At 37.2% G+C, this 20129-nt stretch overlaps 5 protein-coding genes across 6 annotated transcripts; 3 read left to right on the forward strand and 2 right to left on the reverse strand.

Moving 5' to 3' along the window:
- Positions 1-414: 414 nt before the first annotated feature.
- On the reverse strand, positions 415-1764 carry LOC116146272 (fasciclin-like arabinogalactan protein 4). The gene has a single exon (XM_031431684.1). The coding sequence runs from the start codon at positions 1762-1764 to the stop codon at positions 481-483; it is 1284 nt and encodes a 427-aa protein (XP_031287544.1). The 3' UTR covers positions 415-480.
- A 1700-nt stretch (positions 1765-3464) lies between these two features.
- LOC116146270 (fasciclin-like arabinogalactan protein 4) lies at positions 3465-4859 on the reverse strand. The gene has a single exon (XM_031431683.1). The coding sequence runs from the start codon at positions 4768-4770 to the stop codon at positions 3487-3489; it is 1284 nt and encodes a 427-aa protein (XP_031287543.1). The 5' UTR covers positions 4771-4859; the 3' UTR covers positions 3465-3486.
- Positions 4860-8501: 3642 nt separating this feature from the next.
- On the forward strand, positions 8502-13725 carry LOC116146257 (protein TRM32-like). 2 transcript variants are annotated; one of them, XM_031431663.1, is made up of 5 exons: positions 8502-8885; positions 9643-9869; positions 10549-10628; positions 10737-12465; positions 12699-13725. In XM_031431663.1, exons 2-5 carry the CDS (start codon positions 9710-9712, stop codon positions 13355-13357), a joined length of 2628 nt encoding a protein of 875 aa, XP_031287523.1. In that variant the 5' UTR covers positions 8502-8885; positions 9643-9709; the 3' UTR covers positions 13358-13725. The 2 variants fall into 2 exon arrangements, with proteins under 2 accessions (XP_031287523.1, XP_031287524.1); XM_031431664.1 differs by lacking the exon at positions 8502-8885 and adding an exon at positions 8995-9041.
- Positions 13726-13867: 142 nt separating this feature from the next.
- Positions 13868-16612, forward strand: LOC116146258 (probable GTP-binding protein OBGM, mitochondrial). Its single transcript, XM_031431666.1, has 6 exons — positions 13868-14067; positions 14504-14718; positions 14805-14913; positions 15046-15128; positions 15221-15283; positions 15401-16612. The coding sequence occupies exons 2-6, from the start codon at positions 14581-14583 to the stop codon at positions 16493-16495; spliced, it is 1488 nt and encodes a 495-aa protein (XP_031287526.1). The 5' UTR covers positions 13868-14067; positions 14504-14580; the 3' UTR covers positions 16496-16612.
- Positions 16613-17096: 484 nt separating this feature from the next.
- Positions 17097-17965, forward strand: LOC116146273 (metallothionein-like protein 2). Its single transcript, XM_031431685.1, has 3 exons — positions 17097-17256; positions 17439-17519; positions 17633-17965. The coding sequence occupies exons 1-3, from the start codon at positions 17186-17188 to the stop codon at positions 17742-17744; spliced, it is 264 nt and encodes an 87-aa protein (XP_031287545.1). The 5' UTR covers positions 17097-17185; the 3' UTR covers positions 17745-17965.
- The last annotated feature ends 2164 nt before the right edge of the window (positions 17966-20129 follow it).

The following is a 20129-nucleotide window of genomic DNA, read 5'->3' on the forward strand; positions in this document are numbered from 1 at the left end:
GCTTCGTTTAGATTCAAACCCGTGAAATGGGGCTTTGATTCTTCTTTATAAACTTTTATCAGTTACTGCAGAAAAGTTGTCTGTTACAGAAAGAGAATACACCAAAAGAGAAGAAGAAAATGCATAGAGAAAACAATTCACAATTGGATCAAATTTGAGAGTGAATAAATACAATTCGGTTTACTAAAATTCGTACAACATAATAAGACTGCATTTCAAATATTCAAACCTTCTTTACAACACAACAAAATACAGATCCATCAAAGCAAAAATGGTGCTTTTCAATATAAAATTATTGAATCATCGACACATACCATCCTCTAAATTCCCAGTACCTAAAAATAATAATTTCGGCTGCTTTTGTAGCCAAATTCAATCACGGTGTTATAAAAAAAAAAAAACAAACAAAAAAAAAAAAAAAAAAAAACTTCAGAAAAAAAAAAAAAAAAAAAATTCAGCAAAAACAAAATAATTAAAATTTCATACCAATACATACAACAATCCTATACAACACAGAGCAGCAACAATGCAGCTACTCCTTTGTCCCAACACATCAACTCCTGATCTATCATCCTCGCGAAAGCCAGGTGGCGAAGACAAATGAGAAGAGGGGCCACCGAATCCCGGCGAATTATCAGGCGATGGTGAAACATCCGGCGACTGAGCACTCCCTATCACTTCATTACCAGGCTTCCCTGGAACCGCAGATTCTTTACCAAAAAACTCCCTTGGCAATAACACTTTTGATACTCCAAAAATCGCCAGTGGCTTCTGATCAATAACTGTTTGCGTCACGGACGCTTGAACAAGCCCAGTGTCAATAGCAACCGAACCGTTCACTCTCGAAATATTTAAAGTAAATCTACCTGCTCCCATGTCCTCCGTGGCTAATGTCGGCTGAACTGGGTTCACAATCGACTCCAGTGAACCTAACGGATAATACGAATGCAAGACGTGAAATTTCAAGACTACAGCTTTTTTATCAGCTGGAAGAGATTGAAGCTTCTCATTATTAGGTAGATCTGCAAATGCGATATCAGTTGGAACAAATAGAGTTATTCCAGCACCGCCTTCGTCGGCCTCGAATTCTTCGACTACCCCGGACGCCGACAGCATCGACGCCGCGACATTAAAATTGTGGCCGTCAATTAAGGCCTTGGTGATGTTTAATCCTAGCGGAGGAAGAGTCTCGGACGCCATGAGATCGAATCCGTAGGGGATGATGAGAGAGTTGACGGATAAGATTGTGATGTTATAAGGTAGGGTTTTGACGAGGAATAAAACGGTGGCGTTCGAGGGCGAGTAAGGGGCCGGTGAGTGAAGTGTTATTGTCTTGGTTGTGGGGTTACGGCTTATGTTTACTGACCCGAAATTGGAGGATGCCCGACCCGTCGTTTGAAAAAGCGTAGTGACGAGAATTCCGGACGGAGAGATCTGCTGGAGGTCGGACCAGGAGAAGAATTGGAGGAGTATGTGGTAACGGAGGAGGTCGGCGAGTGCGGAAAGGGAGAGGCGGCGCGTGAGGTCCACCGAGGACGGGGAAGTTAAGTAGGAGTTAGGTACGGTGAGGAGAGTGAGGGAGGAGCGGTGGGAAAGGTCAGAGGCTACGGCGGAGTTGGAGAGAAGTGCGGAAAATGCGGATAGATTTGGATAAGGAGAGAGTAGTTCTGTAATGTTTAGAGCTGAAATAGAGGGAGTGGTGAAGAGGAGTAAATAGGTTATAATAGTAGGGGTAAAATGGGAAATGTAAAGATTGAAAGCCATGGATGCTGTGGAGTGTGTGTCTCTCTCTCTAATTGCAGAGAGTGAGTAAGTGAGTGGTGTTTGTAGCAGAGTGTGTGAAGGGATTGAGTAAGAGAGCGTGATGATGGAGGGTCAAAATGATTCTAGTGATGGTGATGTTGATGCATTAAATTTGTTTATTATTATTATTATTAAAATTCTTTGTCCACTTGCGTTGGAGGGCGAGTGACTTCACTCGCTGTTACTTTGCGTGCATCTACTAACTACTATATATATTTTTGTCTTAGCAAAGACACAGTCTCGTGTCTTGTTGTATAAGTGTGTTAGATACTAGATATAAATAGATTATTAAATTTAAGAAAATTTTCTAAAAATGGAATCAAATTATGAACGTGTGTTGTATTAATTTACAGCATACACCTCGCATGGGGAAGAGAAGAATGTTAAGTGTGTGTTTGTTTTATTAGTTGGGATAAGATTTTTCAGAAAGTTGGTGTTTCTTATGAGGTAGAATTTGAAAATTAATAAAAACATTCTGATAGGTATGTTAATTTACTAAACACCCATACAGTAAAACATTAAAAATGAACAAAAGCAATCCTACATATCCATTAAATATCGACAGTCATCACCACTGTCGGATGGTGGTCGATCATCGTCATAATAGCGCATAACCTACTGGATCTAGTTGATCGTGCATTGATATGATATTTTTTGGCTTGATCCATCGTGGATCTGATCATAAAAGGTTAGATCTACAGTCAGATCTAACTGTTGACGATTAGATCTAGTCACGTTTGATTGTCAACGGTGGCCAAAGATATGACCGTTGTTAACGACTAGCGACGATCAAAGATCTAATAGAAGATTTAGCCTTTTTCGACTAGATCCACGATGGATCTGACAAAAAAATGTTATATCGATACATTATTGGCTAAATCCAGTCGATAGTATACCATTATGTCAGATTTCAACCACCTTCCAATGGTGATGATTGAAATATGGAAAATATAGGTGGATGAGGGTGTTTGTTAATTTTTAAACTTTTTTCTTTTGAGGGTGTTTAGTTTAATTAACAAAACTAAAGAGTTTAAAATAATTAAATAAAATAGAATTGAATTTTTAGAATAAGAAAACAAATATATATTTTGATAGAATATTTATAAGATAAGATAGAAATAATGAATAAAACTGAATATTCTCGTCACTATTTGATATCGTGTTCAACCATATTTTATTTATCGATAATATAAATGGTACTTCGTGTTGCTTGTTTAACTTCGTTAGATTATTGGATAATGGTAATTATCAACGGTGGAAAGATTAGTCTGATATAGCCAGAGTTTAGTATCAGAAATTTAATTATTTATTATTTCAAAGCGTTGAAAATTTTCGACAAAACATCATCAATTTAATGTAATATTAATAATACAGTATAGTTGAATCTTTTAAACGACATAGATAAGACAAGATCTCTTTTATTAGGGTTGCTGTTTAATTACTAATTAATGACATATGATTAAAATAATTCTCTTATTAAAAACCATTAATCATAAATACAAAAAACTAAAATCTGATTCGATGCATTAAAAATCTAGTGGGTACTTTAGGCAACAAGTGTTAATGAGGGAAGTTGGTTCCTTCAATTAATGAGGATGAAAATAGGAGAGGGGTATTACCGTAATATTATACGTGGTCCTAATAAAAAAAAAAAAATTCAGCAAAAACAAAATAATTAAAATTTCATACCAATACATACAACAATCCTATACAACACAGAGCAGCAACAATGCAGCTACTCCTTTGTCCCAACACATCAACTCCTGATCTATCATCCTCGCGAAAGCCAGGTGGCGAAGACAAATGAGAAGAGGGGCCACCGAATCCCGGCGAATTATCAGGCGATGGTGAAACATCCGGCGACTGAGCACTCCCTATCACTTCATTACCAGGCTTCCCTGGAACCGCAGATTCTTTACCAAAAAACTCCCTTGGCAATAACACTTTTGATACTCCAAAAATCGCCAGTGGCTTCTGATCAATAACTGTTTGCGTCACGGACGCTTGAACAAGCCCAGTGTCAATAGCAACCGAACCGTTCACTCTCGAAATATTTAAAGTAAATCTACCTGCTCCCATGTCCTCCGTGGCTAATGTCGGCTGAACTGGGTTCACAATCGACTCCAGTGAACCTAACGGATAATACGAATGCAAGACGTGAAATTTCAAGACTACAGCTTTTTTATCAGCTGGAAGAGATTGAAGCTTCTCATTATTAGGTAGATCTGCAAATGCGATATCAGTTGGAACAAATAGAGTTATTCCAGCACCGCCTTCGTCGGCCTCGAATTCTTCGACTACCCCGGACGCCGACAGCATCGACGCCGCGACATTAAAATTGTGGCCGTCAATTAAGGCCTTGGTGATGTTTAATCCTAGCGGAGGAAGAGTCTCGGACGCCATGAGATCGAATCCGTAGGGGATGATGAGAGAGTTGACGGATAAGATTGTGATGTTATAAGGTAGGGTTTTGACGAGGAATAAAACGGTGGCGTTCGAGGGCGAGTAAGGGGCCGGTGAGTGAAGTGTTATTGTCTTGGTTGTGGGGTTACGGCTTATGTTTACTGACCCGAAATTGGAGGATGCCCGACCCGTCGTTTGAAAAAGCGTAGTGACGAGAATTCCGGACGGAGAGATCTGCTGGAGGTCGGACCAGGAGAAGAATTGGAGGAGTATGTGGTAACGGAGGAGGTCGGCGAGTGCGGAAAGGGAGAGGCGGCGCGTGAGGTCCACCGAGGACGGGGAAGTTAAGTAGGAGTTAGGTACGGTGAGGAGAGTGAGGGAGGAGCGGTGGGAAAGGTCAGAGGCTACGGCGGAGTTGGAGAGAAGTGCGGAAAATGCGGATAGATTTGGATAAGGAGAGAGTAGTTCTGTAATGTTTAGAGCTGAAATAGAGGGAGTTGTGAAGAGGAGTAAATAGGTTATAATAGTAGGGGTAAAATGGGAAATGTAAAGATTGAAAGCCATGGATGCTGTGGAGTGTGTGTGTCTCTCTCTCTAATTGCAGAGAGTGAGTGAGTGGTGTTTGTAGCAGAGTGTGTGAAGGGATTGAGTAAGAGAGCGTGATGATGGAGGGTCAAAATGATTATGGTGATGGTGATGTTGATGCATTAAATTTGTTTATTACTATTATTATTAAAATTCTTTGTCCACTTGCGTTGGAGGGCGAGTGACTTCACTCGCTGTTACTTTGCGTGCATCCACTAACTACTACATATATTTTTGTCTTAGCAAAAAGCCAGAGTCTCGTGTTCTGTAACTCTGTTGTATAAGTGTGTTAGATAGTAGATATAAATAGATTATTAAATTTAAGAAATTTTTCTAAAAATGGAATCAAATTATGAACATGTGTTGTATTAATTTACAGCATACACCTCGCATGGGGAAGAGAATGATGTTCGTGTGTGTTTGTTTTATTATTTGGGATGTGATTTTTTAAAAAGTTTGTTGCGTTATTACGAGGTAGAATTTGAAAATTAATAAAAATATTTTCATAAATTTATTAATTTACTAAACACTCTTACAATAAAACATTAAAAATTAATAAAAACATCCCTACACACCCATTAAATACTGACAGCCGATCACCACTGTCGGAAGATGATCGGTAATCATCGTAATAGTACACGACCTGCTAGATCTGGCCAGTCGTGCATTGATATGACATTTTTCGGCTAGATCCATTTGGGATCTAATCAGAAAAGGTCAAATCTACAGTCAGATTTGACTGTTGACGACTAGATTTGAGCACGTTTAATCGTCAACGTTGGCCAAAGATATGGCCGTTGTTGACGACTAGTTACAGCCAAAGATCTGACCGTAGATCTAGCATTTTTCGGCTATATTAACGCACTACTGGTAAGATCCAGCCGATAGTATGCTATTACGTCATATTTCAGTCACTTTCCGATAATGATAGTTGGAATCTGATAAATGTAGGTGGATGGGGGTGTTTGTTAATTTCTAAACTTTTTTCTTTTGAGGGTGTTTAGTTAAATTAATAAATCTAGATAGTTTAAAATAATTAAATAAAATAGAATTGTAATAGGAAAACAAATATGTATTTTAGTAAAATAGGGATAAATTATGGTAAAAATAATGAAACAAACTTAATATTCTCATCACTATTTGATATTGTGTTAAATACTTCGTGTTCAACCATATTTTATTTATCGATAATATAAATGGTATTTCGTGTTGCTTGTTTAACTTCGTTAGATTATTGGACAATGGTAATTATCAACGGTATAAAGATCAGTCTGATATAGCTAGAGTTTGGTATCAGAAATTTCGAAGCGTTGAAAATTTTCGACAAAATATCATCAATTTAAACGACATAGATAAGACAAGACCTCTTTGATTAGGGTTGCTGTTTAATTACTAATTAATGACATATGATTAAAATAATTCTCTTATTAAAAACCATTAATCATAAATACAAAAAATAAAATCTGATTCGAGGCATTAAAAATCTAGTGGGTACTTACTACTTAGGCAATAAGCGTTAATGAGGGAAGTTGGCTCCTTCAATTAATGAAGATGAAAATAGGAGAGGGGTATTACCGTAATATTATACGTGGTACGATATTTTTACATCCGTGTTTTTAAGTAGCGGGCCGGTGACTACTGAGTACTGACAAAATCCACCGTCTAACAGCGGAGCGCCTTTATTGCCTTGCCTTCCTACTTTAAAATAATAAGAAAGATGAAGCTTATGTACGGTCGTAAAGCTTCGTGATCAGTGATGACGCACTGTTAATCTGTTTTTATCTGCCTACGTGTCACGCATCTGCATGGGCTGTCATTTTTCTAATCTTTATTTTCTAACCTTTGCAGTGTCACCATAAAGAAGAGCACTTACGCGACACACAGGTACCAATAATTGGGCTTTTTTTTATGGTTCTGAGAAATTTTTTTAAATCGAAATTAAATTAAATTAACAACTTTAATAGAATCCAAATAAAATAAGTGGTTAGATTAATTCAGTATGATGAAGTTGGAGAAAAAATCTCATCTTAATTTATATAAGAATTAATATAGATTTAGTAAAGATATATTTAGAATATAGTTAGTTTTATAAGTAAACTATTCCTTCTTTCTTAAAAGAAAACTCTTAGCATACACTTTAATTTATATTTTTAAAAGCATTCTAAAATACTTTTACAATTTTCAAAAAAACTTTTATATCTATCAATCAACAGTATAAAATTGTGTTTGAAAAGTCTTGAAAGTAATTTTATTGTATTATTAGTCAAACTAAAAATGCTTTTCATACTATGTTTAAGTAAAAGTGATTCTTGAACCATCCATAGCAAAAAGAGGTTCCATAAGCTTCAAAATTTGAGTCTCTACCACACTAATAGGATGGTCACTGAAACTCTTATCCGATCAACAGTTTTAGAGTCTCAAGAAATTAGTTGAGGTGTATATAAATTTGTCTGAACACTTTTCAGGATAATTAAAAAAAAAGTGCTTCCTGTATAATAATAATAATAGCAATGCTATAGTTACCGAAGAATGCACACCGAATAACGTGACGTCATCATATTTTCTTAAAAAAAGAAATTCATAATTAATCAACGATCAGGATGGCGTCACATCATTCGATGCATAAATTCGATGCCTATGATTTTGTAACTATATTATTTTTCATAATAATATTCCTCAAACCCAAACAACAGAAGCATTTTTTAACAACATGCATTACTGCTGTGTGGTTCTGTTGAGAGACATATAATGCCAAACTCTTTGTTGGAGTCACCCTCACCCTCACCCTCCGCCACCATCTTATGGGCCTCTCAGCTTTCTAGAAATGTTAAAAGAGGATGCAGTGTTGGAAGGTCCATGAACCCATAGGTGGGCTTTCAGGCTCAATTCGGAACCTGGTACTTGTGGTTTGACATTGGCCCAACCGTTGGACGTGAAGTATGCAGATTTTATGATGTTTTATTTGTTTGAACTTTCAACGTACAAATTCATTGATGAAACACGTTAATACCTTGATAAGTTCCATTAATCTAGAAACTTAAGACTATGGAGATTTTGTCAACTTTTCAAGGTATCTGAGAATCAGTAAGCTGATTGGTTGATTCTGATTGTGGGCCAATTGAATGAACAAATACAATATTACAGTCAATTTCACATTCAATTGGTAAGGCATAGAGAGAGTTGAAAATCTGAGTCATTTTCGTGGTCAAATTCGCATAACATTGGCATCCCTAAGTGGACCAGTCACGATGTATCATAAGAATATTATTATATATTGCTTAAGATTTAGGATTAAAATGAAAAGGAATTATTCAACGATGTAATCTAAATAATACGTATTTACCGGATGATATATAAATATAGATAACGCCACCATAACAACAAAAGTACAAGACAAATATAATGTTGAAATATCGCTTTCTTTGAATATAGTATTATTCAACCATACAATAAACATATGTATTTTTAGTTCGACTTGCTCAAGTTAAATTATTAATACGCAACTACATAGTATACAGTATACACAACCCTTTAACTGCCTCCTTTGGTCCCTCAAGTTTAGCCGGTCCATGTCCCCACATCACATCATCTCACAACACGACCTAACCACCTTCAATCTCCTTCTCTTTGTCTAATCTTTGTTGGCTATAAAAAATATTTATTTTGGTGAAGACTTCATATTGATAACTCCTTTTATCTTGGTATAATAAGCTTGTTGTGTTGTGTGTGGAGCTAGAAATGGGGTTGGTGAGCTGCACCAAGTGTGAGTTTTAACTGCTAGAATGGTTTGGTCATCTAAACTTGCCATATAGTTTACTTCATAGACTTAGACTTGTCTTGTAGCTTAAATTGGACCAGTCCTAGAGAAAAGCTAGCAAACAGAGAGAGAGTGGACCAGGTGTGGCAGGTAAAGCAAGGCCGCCGAAATACTTTGGTCGTTAGCCCTCTTCTTTTCCCTGGTCATCTTGCTATATAACAAAACTGACTTCAACTTTCTTCTTGTACGTTACATGGTTATTACAAGTTTCTGTGTTCATACATATGAAATATGAAATGATTTTTCCCCACTCTGATGCTCTCTCATGCATATAGAGGTAAGCTTTTTCTTTCTCACCAGGTTTGTTTTGTAACCTTTGTCTAGTTTCTGAACATAAGGCTTGAGAACGTTTTCTGCTGCTTTGTTGTTTATTAATTTCATTGCTAAAAGAAACGCAAAAGAAGCTGCTTTTAGTTTTATGCTATATAACATGGTAAGTTGAAAAGGGTGAAACGTGAAATGAATTGTTGATGTTTTAAAACGATAAATATATTTAATTGTTTGCTGACGAGATTGGATGTATTGAATTTCTGATATTGATCTTCTTCATGTCATCTTTGCCTGATTCACCTATATGAATACTGGTTCTTTGATTGCTGTTTGTACATGTTTTTAAGTAGGACTCTTTTGTTAAAGAACCTGACCTCTGTTGGTAAATTAATGAAGTTGAGAGGAATTTCAATCTTAATAAAAGGAAACTACATGCAGATGTTTATTTTACCTTGTTGATAGAAACTGTTTAGCCTCTTGTCTCCTATCATGGTAAAAAATCATCTCCAAGTATATGGTAGTTTTTGTTTCTTGGGATGCTGGAATTTCCATAACTTGACATGCTCACCTTGCTTTTTCCATCTTCTATGCATGGTGTTTGATGCTTGTTCTAAATAAAGATAGAGATTTCAAAGTCAGCTCTCCCTTTTTCGTGTAATTTGGAAAACAGTAACTGAATTCATAATCTGTTTGGCGATTGAGATATTTGATATTTCACCTAGCTTCCCGTGTTGTTTACCCTGTTTTACTTTTGTTCTGTTCAGGATTGAGAAGATATTGGCCCTAGAGGTTGAAATCAATTGTTGTTGGGTAAATTTTTGTCTGTCAAATATGGGAAGGCAGTTGCATCGTGAGCACTCTGGCCTTCAATTTGAGAGCTACCATCCAGGCTGCCTATGGAGCATACTGCATATTCTTGATAATCATCAATGGAGAAATGTCAAAAGGATAATTCCAAATAAGAAGCACCTTAGAGGAAGAAAAGCCATATGTAAGCAACTCTATTTGCTTCAGCCTGTTTCCATTTGTTCCTTAAATAATGATATCTGGATTATAATAATGTTCTCTTCGCATCTAAATTTACATTTACCTAGAACTAACAGGATATACTCAACGTTTAGATGAAATTTCTGAATACTATAGTCGAAGGTCTCCAGGTCTCTTGTTAATGACTGTTGTCTAATTATTGAAATCTGTTTCTGCACAGTGAATTTTTGTAATAGTATTATTGGAAAGGAAAATGTTTTTATGTTTGTGTTGGACGTCATATTATATAGTCCAATTAATATGACCTTTCCATCAATGATTGAAATCTGTTTCTGCACAGTGACCTTTCCATCAATGATTGAAATCTGTTTCTGCACAGTGACCTTTCCATCAAGGTCAATTTATGGTCTGCTTTGGAGATTGTTTTGCTTGCATAATAACTGCAACTGCAGCACAAAGTAAATTATTGCTTTTGCAGAGACTCTTTCAGATCTCCTGGTTTTCTGGAGATTATGTAAGACCAAGTTGACTGCCAGATGCCATTCATTTCCCCTAGATAAAAGGAATTGTTCTACATCTAGGCAAGGCAGAGGGAACCTTATGCAGGAGGAGGATAGAATTTCTGCTTGGCAGTTGATCTCAATATTTGTATGTTATGCTTAATTTCTTATTACTCATTGTAGGCTTCGGAAATCCAAAGACAATATCCCTGGAACGTGAAAGTGGTGAAGCGCAAAATTTTCTGGATGCTGATAACTTTATAGTGAGTTTATATTACGCATTTAATTCACCTTTAATTTTATCATGGGATTTGAGTTGTTTCTTCTGCATACAACAATACATCATCTGAAAGTAAATTTGACATTATCAGGTCGAACAGGATACTACCACAAATTCAATTGAAAAACATTCAGGCATAGCCAGCATTAAAGCATTAATCAGTGAAGAGATGTCCAAGGAGGAGAACCAGAAGCAGTTGATTTTGGGCTTCCCTGCACAATCAAAGTTGCAGCGAACATATTCAATCCATCATTTAGATCCTTCAGACTTTCGCCCTGGTAAAATAAGCGATGACTGGACAAATCCAATTATCGTCCTTCATAAAGATGAAAAGACTTCGTCCACTAGATCTCGGGTTTCATCTCTGAAAAAGAGAACGAGGAAAATAATTGCAAGAAATAAAAAGCGTGATGTGGGTGATAGTGTGAATGTTGAGGACAGCTTGGGACAATACCAGCTTTCTGGAAAGCAGGACAAAGTAATGGAAAACTCAAAAATTCAGAAGCAGATAGGTACTAAGCAGCTCAGTCGAGAAATTCTGCATCACCAGATTAAGGAATATGTGGATGTTCTTGAGATATTCAAGGTAAACAAGGAGGAATTCCTCAAACTCCTGAAGGAACCTGATATTGGTGTCTCAGAGAATTTCCCTGGCCAGCAGATTTCCAATAGAAACGTAAAATTAACCAAATCAGGATCATTTCCGGTAGCTGATTCATCTCGTATTAGATATCTTAGACCCAGTACACTTGAACACAAGCAGAATGAAACTTGGGCCTTCCCAAAAGGAGAAATGCCGGTACGCAGTACTGAAGTACCTAATCCTGATTCAGCGAGGTCTCAAGAAGGTTATAATTCAAAGACAGTGCCCTCATTAGGGGATGATAATGTGGGAAGTGCCATTAAACAAAAAGCTAATAATTGTTCTCAGGGTTCATCCCAGGTATCTATTCATCAGCCTTGGAATAAGTTGGTTAAAGGTCACTTCAGAGGTATAAAGCGGAGACTAAGGCATGCTATTAAAGAGAAACAAAAGGAGAATGACCACTCAAAGACTGATGGAAAACAGATGCCTACAGGTTCGGAAAACATAAGTGTGGGCGATGATGGTACAGACAGCTCCAGAATGTATCATGAGAGGGATGGTTCTGATCATGATCTTAGTAAAAGCAGAAGAAGACACATGAGAAGAACAACCTCTCTAAATGAGTCCCTGGAAAAATATGCTCGGTTGTTCGAGTCTAGTTCCAGCAGAGGAGCGAAGTTACCTCACTCTAACAGCTTAAAGTTGAGAAATGAAGATAAGACTTCTTCGAGCGAGCACACTCCAAAATTTTTCAAAAGGATTTCCTCCCTGTCTGATCTTGAGTCATTTTCATCCTTATTGAATGAGTTGGCTAATGAATCAGAGATGCCAGTTAGCACTGAAGTGGATTGCAATACAAACACTGAAAGTGATAATCGTGATGAAACGAAGTCAAGTGGCCTTCCTGTTGCTACAGATAAGCTGGAACCATTAGATGCTATTGTAGAGACTCAATTTCAAAAGAGTACTGAACAAGGAAGTGACAGCAATGTGGGTATTGAACATTCAGGTGGCTTAATGGTGGATAAAATTGGTGAAGAAATTTCTATGACAGGTGAATTTGGTGAGAATACCATCGATGCTTTAAATGTTGGTAGCATCCCTCCGCAAGATCAGGAGATTGATTCCACAATGAATCCTAGTGTATGCCTTGATCAACCAAGTCCAGATCCGGTGACTGAAACTTGTTTTCCAGACAATATACTAGACCCTGCAGAAGTTCCAATTTCAGAAGGTACCACAACTAAATTATGAAAACTGCATTTCTTTTTCTTTTCTTTGTTTTTTCATTTTTTCTTGCTGAAATGCAATGTCCTTTAATAAATAGATTAGCGGTAAATATTTCTTATGACTTGATGAGATGGAATAGCATCAAAAGCTTTAGTTAAAAAATGTTTGAGGCCTGAATATCTTTGTTTTCCATTTAGTTGAGCGAGGCAATCTATTAATTTGGTTAAATTCTAACAGGTTCAGAGTTGAATCCCGTGCACATTCATATCCATGAGGCAGATTCTTCTTTCAACCTTGAAAATAGGTCCAATGCAGATTCTTTATTAGGCTTGTGCGACAGAGTGAACACTGATGAGGACAATCACTTTCTGCATTTCGAATTGGGTAACAACGACGCTTCCTTCAATTATGTGAGAGAAGTTCTTCATCTGTCAGGATTCATCGGAAACGAATGCCTAGGAACTTGGTACTCACTAGACCAGCCATTGAATCCTTCAGTGTTCAAGGAATTGGAAGAATACTTGCACCATGAATTACAATACTCTCCTGAGGAGATTGGAGGAAACTGTGAGCACCAGCTTCTGTTTCATTTAATTAACGAGGTACTACTTGAGCTATATGAGAGATCATTCACCTACTTCCCACGAGCCTTCTCCTTCAATAGCCACATTCGTCCAATGCCAAAGGGGAACCGTGTTCTTGATGAGGTCTGGTCAAGAATTTGCCGGTACCTCAGCTTTAGGACAAACCTGGACCAGTCCTTGGATGACATTGTGGCTCAAGATTTGGCAAAGGGTGATGGTTGGTTGACTCAACAATTTGAAACAGAATGTGTGGTTCTTGAGCTAGAAGATTTGATATGCGATGAACTCTTTGATGAACTTATTTACTCATGAGAGAGTTGAGTTGAGGCCACACAGTCATGCTCATGTTCTCTGTAGGAAAACTTTGTATATAAAATTTTGTTACGCTTTGATTGTACATACTTAATAGGGAGGAAAGAAATTCTTATATAGGAATTCATGTAGTTGTGCTCTGTAAAAGGTTGGAACTTGGATGAGTTCTGTTATTTGTGAAAACCTTAGAGATTATACCTGCGTGTAGGTTCAAATTCAGTATAATAAAGATTTTACTTTGTTGTGATTAAATTCCTGGAGTATGTAAGTGAAGCTTTTTCCTGATTCAGTTTGCAGATTCTTCATTGTATGACAGAATTTATGGAAGATGAAGTGAGGATATAAAGCTGCTAAGATCTTGTAAAATAATTTTTTACAATAAGTTAAACTTGCTGTATTACTGTAACTGTGAAATATTTTACGGTTATGCTCTTAATTAATGCTGTAAATTTAATTACATGATCATGACATTTCTAAGGCGGTTGCCATACATCAGTAAATAACAGGCTTACCAGTTTCAACTGGCCCACCTGTAGTCCATGTCGAAGTGGCCTAATTTGACAATGTATTGTCGCACAAAAGAGGGAAAAAAGAGGTCGTCTAAAACCTTTGTTAAACCTCTGCTCTTCCGTTAAACGGCTATGGCTCACCACCAGCGCTGCCAACGGTAATCCTAACAGTGTCGGAAACTTCAAACTCCATATTTGACGGTAAACTGCTGAATTGCTTTCTTTTCTTGCTCTATATATATATATATATTTTTTTTTTTTTTTATGGGAACAAATTCTGTATTTCTGTTCGACTATTCGACATTTAGACTCGGGCTATTCTTGTCTTAAGCTGCCGCATCTGATCTGGGTATTCTTAGTTTTATCATTCTTGATGAACTATGGGAGCTTAGCAACTTGTTAATCGAATAAAAAAGCTGTAGAAAATTGCGTTTTGTGATCTTGATTTTCTCTGGTGGTTCTCTATTAACATTTAAAATCGACTTTATAAAAATATATTTTTTTCTATTCAAATGCTAAGCTTTGATCAAGCGTATCTTGGGGAGAAGATTTGAGCTCACTTGATGTGTTGCAACAGCTCGATGAAATGTCTCAAAGAAGCTTAAGTCTCAGTTATTTACTTATTTATTTTTTACAGGACCATTCAAGTTCGATGAATCATTAAATGTTTAGAACGTTCAGAGTTTGAGATACGGTATAGCAATTCAGCGACAAATGTTGTGGTTACAACGTGGAAAATCACTTTGGAACCTAGAACCCATTAGACGATCTTCAAAACCACCATGGCTTTCGGTGATGTTCCTTCCTTACTCAGATGCTCCTTACAAGAAGGCTAAGGCTGCTCCTTTACAGGTTTCACACTCAAATTCATATGCCTTATGGACGTTGATTGTAGGTTTACGTTTCTTTTTATTGGGATATTTGGACTGTCTTTGCAGGAAACCAGAATGAGGGACAAATTTACGCTGTATTGCAAAGGAGGTGATGGTGGCAGCGGTTGTTCTAGCTTCCGCCGTAGCCGGCATGATCGCCGTGGTACACCTGATGGTGCGTTCTCTATAATAGCTTTATGCTAATAACCATCCTTCTATTAAGCAGTGAGTCATATTTTTACAGTTAAAGAGTGATTTAGTGAATTGCTGCTTTTTTTTCCCCAATCTATCTTTGATTTTAATGTAGGTGGGAATGGTGGAAGAGGTGGTGATGTGATTCTAGAATGTTCTCCTTCAGTTTGGGACTTCAGCGGTTTGCAAAATCATGTTGTATGTTACTTTTTTTTTTTTTTTTTTTCCTGAACAATGTAGTAGCTTGATGGTCTGACATTGAACTGCGTGATACTTATGGTTCGCCACAGAAAGCGGATAGAGGAGGGCATGGAACTGCAAAGAATATGATAGGAAGCCGAGGAAAAGACAAGGTTATTCAATGCTGTTTTGTTTAATTACTTGCAGGATTGAGTTATTGTTAGTATTGTATGGTCCTTTAACTAAAATGATTATGCAGTGGCTCATTGAGTGATTATTTCACCTGATAGGTTGTCCTGGTGCCAGTTGGCACTGTAATTCATCTTATCGAGGGTGAAATTCCAACTGTGATTGAAAACTGTTCAGAAACAAATTTGGATCCCTGGGACCTTCCTGGTACCCTTGATAGTAATCTGTCTGAATCTGATCAGCATTCTGTCATTAAGAATACAACTGTGCCAGAGGAAGTCAAGTCTGTGTGCAGTACCGGTGATTCATCACCTCATAAAGAGATAAAGTTAGAGGCATTAGCAAGCCTGCAGCACACCACTCAAGTTGAGAGGGAAGATGAAGAACAAATACAATATAATGTTGCAGAATTAACCAAGCAAGGTCAGCAAATCATCATTGCTTGTGGAGGAGAGGGTGGTTTGGGTAATGTGTGTTGTCCAAGTGTTTCAAAGAAACCTAAGGTTACAAATTCTGGGGTCCTTGGGGATGGTGTATTGGTTCATGAAGTATCCGATGATGATAAATCCTCCCTCAGTACTGGTTTGCCTGGTTCAGAGGCTGTTGTTGTACTTGAACTCAAAAGCATTGCTGATGTGGGCTTTGTGGGGATGCCAAATGCTGGCAAAAGTACTCTTCTAGGGGCTATATCGAGGGCTAGGCCTACAGTGGGCCATTATGCCTTCACAACTCTAAGGCCTAATTTAGGGAATCTTAATTTTGATGACTTATCGATTACAGTGGCTGACATTCCCGGAATCATAAGCGGTGCCCATCAGAATCGTGGACTTGGACATGCTTTTCTACGGCATATAGAACGCACAAAGGTTCTGGCTTATGTGGTAGACTTGGCTTCTGGGTTAGATGGTAGAAAGGGAATTCCACCATGGGAGCAGCTTAGAGATTTAATTTTAGAGCTTGAGTACCATCAGGAGGGCTTATCTGATCGGCCGTCCTTAGTAGTAGCAAATAAAATTGATGAAGCAGGTACTGAGAAAGTTTACGAAGAACTGAAAAGAAGAGTGCAGGGTGTTCCTATGTATCCAGTGTGTGCTGTCTTGGAGGAAGGAGTTTCAGAGGTGAAAGATGGTCTTAGGATGCTTGTGAATGGTGAAAAATTAGAGAGACTCAGTTTAGAAAAAATATTATTACAATAATAATGCTTGGCACCGAGATGAAAACTTAGGTTGATGTTTCAGTTTCTAATAACATTTGGGTTATTTTCAGAATGAATATGATATGTAAATTAATATCATTTTTCAGCTGTGACATATTGTAACGTTGAGTTACTGATGAGTTTTTGAATCTGCTTTTGGTACTTCTCTTTTACCTTCGTTCCTTCTAGTGTTGTCTGGTCGAGAATCTATTTATCCTGCAATTGCAGAAAGAGTTATAGGCATGCGAAAGCATCAGAATTGGTTGGATGACTAGGCTCTACAAATGCCTTCGAATTCTGAACTTAATAATCTGAGCAGAGCAAAAACAAATACAACGTTTTGTGAGTGATAATGTTAACAAAGCTTACCCATTAATTGATTAAAGATAATATCACTTAAAAAAATTTAAAACTAAAGCACATTCCACAATCAAGGGACAGAGGCCATTTAAGGCCCACAACATGAGAAAGCATATCGGCTGTAAGGCGCCGGTCTTCCCCGCTATCAAATCATGCGTCTTTTTATGCTTAAAAAAATGCAGAACGGAACAAATTTATGTGGGATTGTACAGGGAAGATGCACCACTTCTCAAATCAACTCCCCTATAAATAAGGGTGAAGGTCTTTGCTTAAGAACTCGCCCCAGACAGAACTCAAATTCCAGTTTAGTCTTTTCAATCTATTAAACAAAATGTCTTGCTGTGGTGGAAATTGTGGCTGTGGCTCTGCCTCTGCCTGCAAGTGCGGCGGTAGCTGCAACGGGTATAAATTCGTTTTCACTTTCTCTAGTCGAGCCAATATTTGTGAATTTAGTTTTAAGAAATTTGTTCATATGTAACCAAAAGACTTTAAGAAAGAAATAATATCATCAAAATTTTACGTCTTTGGTTATAGTATATGCTTTTAAAACACGATTGTGATAATTCTTTCTCCCATGCATGCAGATGCGGCAAGTACCCTGACTTGGGTTTCTCAGAGAAGACAACCACCGAGACCATTATTGTTGGTGTTGCTTCTGTGAAGATGTATGTAACCACTAACGCACATCATGATATTCATGCAAACATGCATTAATTGAAAAAAAGTTTTGAACTTTGATTTTCCTATGATAATGATCTTAAATTGACTCGTATTGTAGGCACTTGGAGGGATCTGAAATGAGCTTTGGAGCCGAGAATGGTGGCTGCAGTTGTGCAAATAACGCCTGCAAATGTGGAAATAGCTGCAGCTGCAACCCATGCACATGTTAATGATAAAACATTGACATGACCGAAAGAAACCAAAAGCATGCAGCAATGGTCTATTTTTAATAAGAAGAAATATAATAAGTTTACTACAAATAAGAGAGCTTTGTCTACTTCAAGTGCTTTCCTGGATTAGTTGTAGCTACCTGGCCCTTCTCTGTAACCACTACTTTCTTATCTTATCCATGTATGTCCGGAAGATTAATATATCTCTTTCTATCATTTAACTCCTTTGATGTGTTTACTTAACATTCATTTGGTCATAATGAAACGTTGGCTGTAAAAATCTCCATCTCACAAACCTAAATGACTCTACATAATACAGCAGAATACAAAATTCTGATAATTCATATTAAGTTAAAAAAAAAAAAATTAGGTCATACTATCACAACTCTCTATTGAATATTATAGATTTATCGTCCCACTTGGAAATCCTTTTCTTCTTTGACAAATAGAACGTAGAAATCACAATGGTTAGATTATTGTTGCTGACTGTTAGGGCCAAAAATCATCTTGGGCTTGACGAGACCCAATAACGAAATAAACATGTCACGGTCCAAGGCTTCAACCCAATCCCGATTGGGTCTACACTTAAAATCACCTTGCGACCTACCTACTCTATGAGTTGGGTTATCCTATAAGTTAAGCTAAACTGTGTTTCAACCCATTAGCCTGCAACAATCTATAAATAGGAAATTAAAATCCCATTTTATTTTCTCTTCTACTAAGATTTCAAATCTTACTCAAACTAATAAACTTGATCTGATAAGGTCAAGAAATCATATCTCTTTCATGATAGGGATTATCTCCCAAAATAGGACTTAGTGTCCTACTAAGATTCCAAATCTTGTTTAAATTATTAAACTTAATCTGATAAGGTCAAGAAATCATATCTCTTTCATGATAGGGATTATCTCCCAAAATAGGACTTAGTGTCCTACTAAGATTCCAAATCTTATTTAAACTATTAAACTTAATTTGATAAGGTCAAAAAATCATATTTCTTTCTTGATAGGGATTATCTCCTAAAAAAGAGGACTCAATGTCCTACTAGGATTCTAACCCCTTGGGTTCACTATAAAAACAGAGGCTTGCCCTCTCATTAGGGGGGCAATCTCCCATAGTCAATCTACACTACTCAAAACCATCTATTTGCTCCTAAAGTTCTTGCTCCCAAGAACCCGTCGCCTCCGCCGTAGTCCTAGTTTTTGACAAGACTCCTGGTAATTCTTCATCTCCTTAATTCTTATCAAATAATCTCTTTCAACCTTGCTGACTTGAGCGTCGGAGTGCCTACAGCAAACACCATCCTAGTGTTTTTTGGAAGCTTCACGCTTGCCCTTTCGTGTGTGCAGGTCTAGCGGATTGTCAGTGACCTCAACCTTACGGGATCAGACCATATTTTCATGACGGTAGATTTTTTGCATCTACACTAACCTAATTAATTAGTTTCTGGATTAGATGGCGGAAAGCCAATGCCACCATGGAAACAGGCAAACAGCTCAGAGATTTAACTTTAGAACTAGAGTACCCTCTGGATTCTGGAGGATTCATCTGATTGACCATTAATAGTTTGCAAATAAAATTGATGAAGCAGGGACCTAATAAGATTAAAAAGACAAGTTCAAGCTTGGTGTTATCAAATATACTGAGACAATGCTCATGTGTATTCCTTCAACACCATCCAAATCAATAAAGCTAAAGCTTGGCTTAGAGAGCTGGAAATCAACTGGGTTGTTTCTGTTCCACATAGCAGTAAGGTCATTCTGTCAGATTTAATTTGATGTGAAATCACTAAGCAGTAGGGTCATTTTTCAACTTTGCAATATCCATTTGATAAGGACTGCCAGTGAGTTTTCCAAAAGAAAATCATACATATCCTGCATTACTTGTCTAGATATTTTCCTTTTCTTTTTCACATGGGTTAAATTTATGCAGATACATGAATTCCAGTTTATCACAGATGTGAAATTAATGATTATGTAAGGTTATAGTGCTACTGATCATAAAATAAGTTTGGCAGCCGTCCAAGTTGAAAATGTTTTTGAAATCACTATGACAATTTGTTCTGGTGTTGATGCATATATTTACCAATTAGAATGAGACAACTCCATGCATGCATTTTCCAGAGCTCATACATGTTGAGGTCCACAAAGGCATTATCAGTGCTTGAGGTTTCCCCAGCTTGCACTTTGAATGATCGAGCTTTCTTCTCTCAAAACAAAGCCAATCATCTACATATTGGATTTGAAATGACTTTAGGACTCTCCTGTTCAAACCCACCTTTAATATTTCAAATCAAATCATGTCACTATATTACAATATCTACTAATATTCGAAAAGATAATACCATAATCCAGTTATAAATAATAAAGGAAAAAGAGTTCTACT

The sequence above is a fragment of the Pistacia vera genome, unplaced genomic scaffold (genome assembly GCF_008641045.1).
Source record: "Pistacia vera cultivar Batoury unplaced genomic scaffold, PisVer_v2 Contig475, whole genome shotgun sequence".
NCBI lineage: Eukaryota > Viridiplantae > Streptophyta > Magnoliopsida > Sapindales > Anacardiaceae > Pistacia > Pistacia vera.

Bases quoted from the DNA above. Each gene is read 5' to 3' on its own strand.
- LOC116146272 (XM_031431684.1), bottom strand. From the start codon at position 1,764: ATGGCTTTCAATCTTTACATTTCCCATTTTACCCCTACTATTATAACC.
- LOC116146257 (XM_031431663.1), top strand. From the start codon at position 9,710: ATGGGAAGGCAGTTGCATCGTGAGCACTCTGGCCTTCAATTTGAGAGC. The intron at 10,629-10,736 runs GTGAGTTTATAT...TGACATTATCAG, and splicing joins TGGATGCTGATAACTTTATA to GTCGAACAGGATACTACCAC. The intron at 12,466-12,698 runs GTACCACAACTA...AAATTCTAACAG, and splicing joins AGAAGTTCCAATTTCAGAAG to GTTCAGAGTTGAATCCCGTG.
- LOC116146270 (XM_031431683.1), bottom strand. From the start codon at position 4,770: ATGGCTTTCAATCTTTACATTTCCCATTTTACCCCTACTATTATAACC.
- LOC116146273 (XM_031431685.1), top strand. From the start codon at position 17,186: ATGTCTTGCTGTGGTGGAAATTGTGGCTGTGGCTCTGCCTCTGCCTGC. The intron at 17,257-17,438 runs GTATAAATTCGT...CCATGCATGCAG, and splicing joins TGCGGCGGTAGCTGCAACGG to ATGCGGCAAGTACCCTGACT. The intron at 17,520-17,632 runs GTATGTAACCAC...CTCGTATTGTAG, and splicing joins GGTGTTGCTTCTGTGAAGAT to GCACTTGGAGGGATCTGAAA.
- LOC116146258 (XM_031431666.1), top strand. From the start codon at position 14,581: ATGTTGTGGTTACAACGTGGAAAATCACTTTGGAACCTAGAACCCATT. The intron at 14,719-14,804 runs GTTTCACACTCA...CTGTCTTTGCAG, and splicing joins CTAAGGCTGCTCCTTTACAG to GAAACCAGAATGAGGGACAA. The intron at 14,914-15,045 runs GTGCGTTCTCTA...ATTTTAATGTAG, and splicing joins TCGCCGTGGTACACCTGATG to GTGGGAATGGTGGAAGAGGT.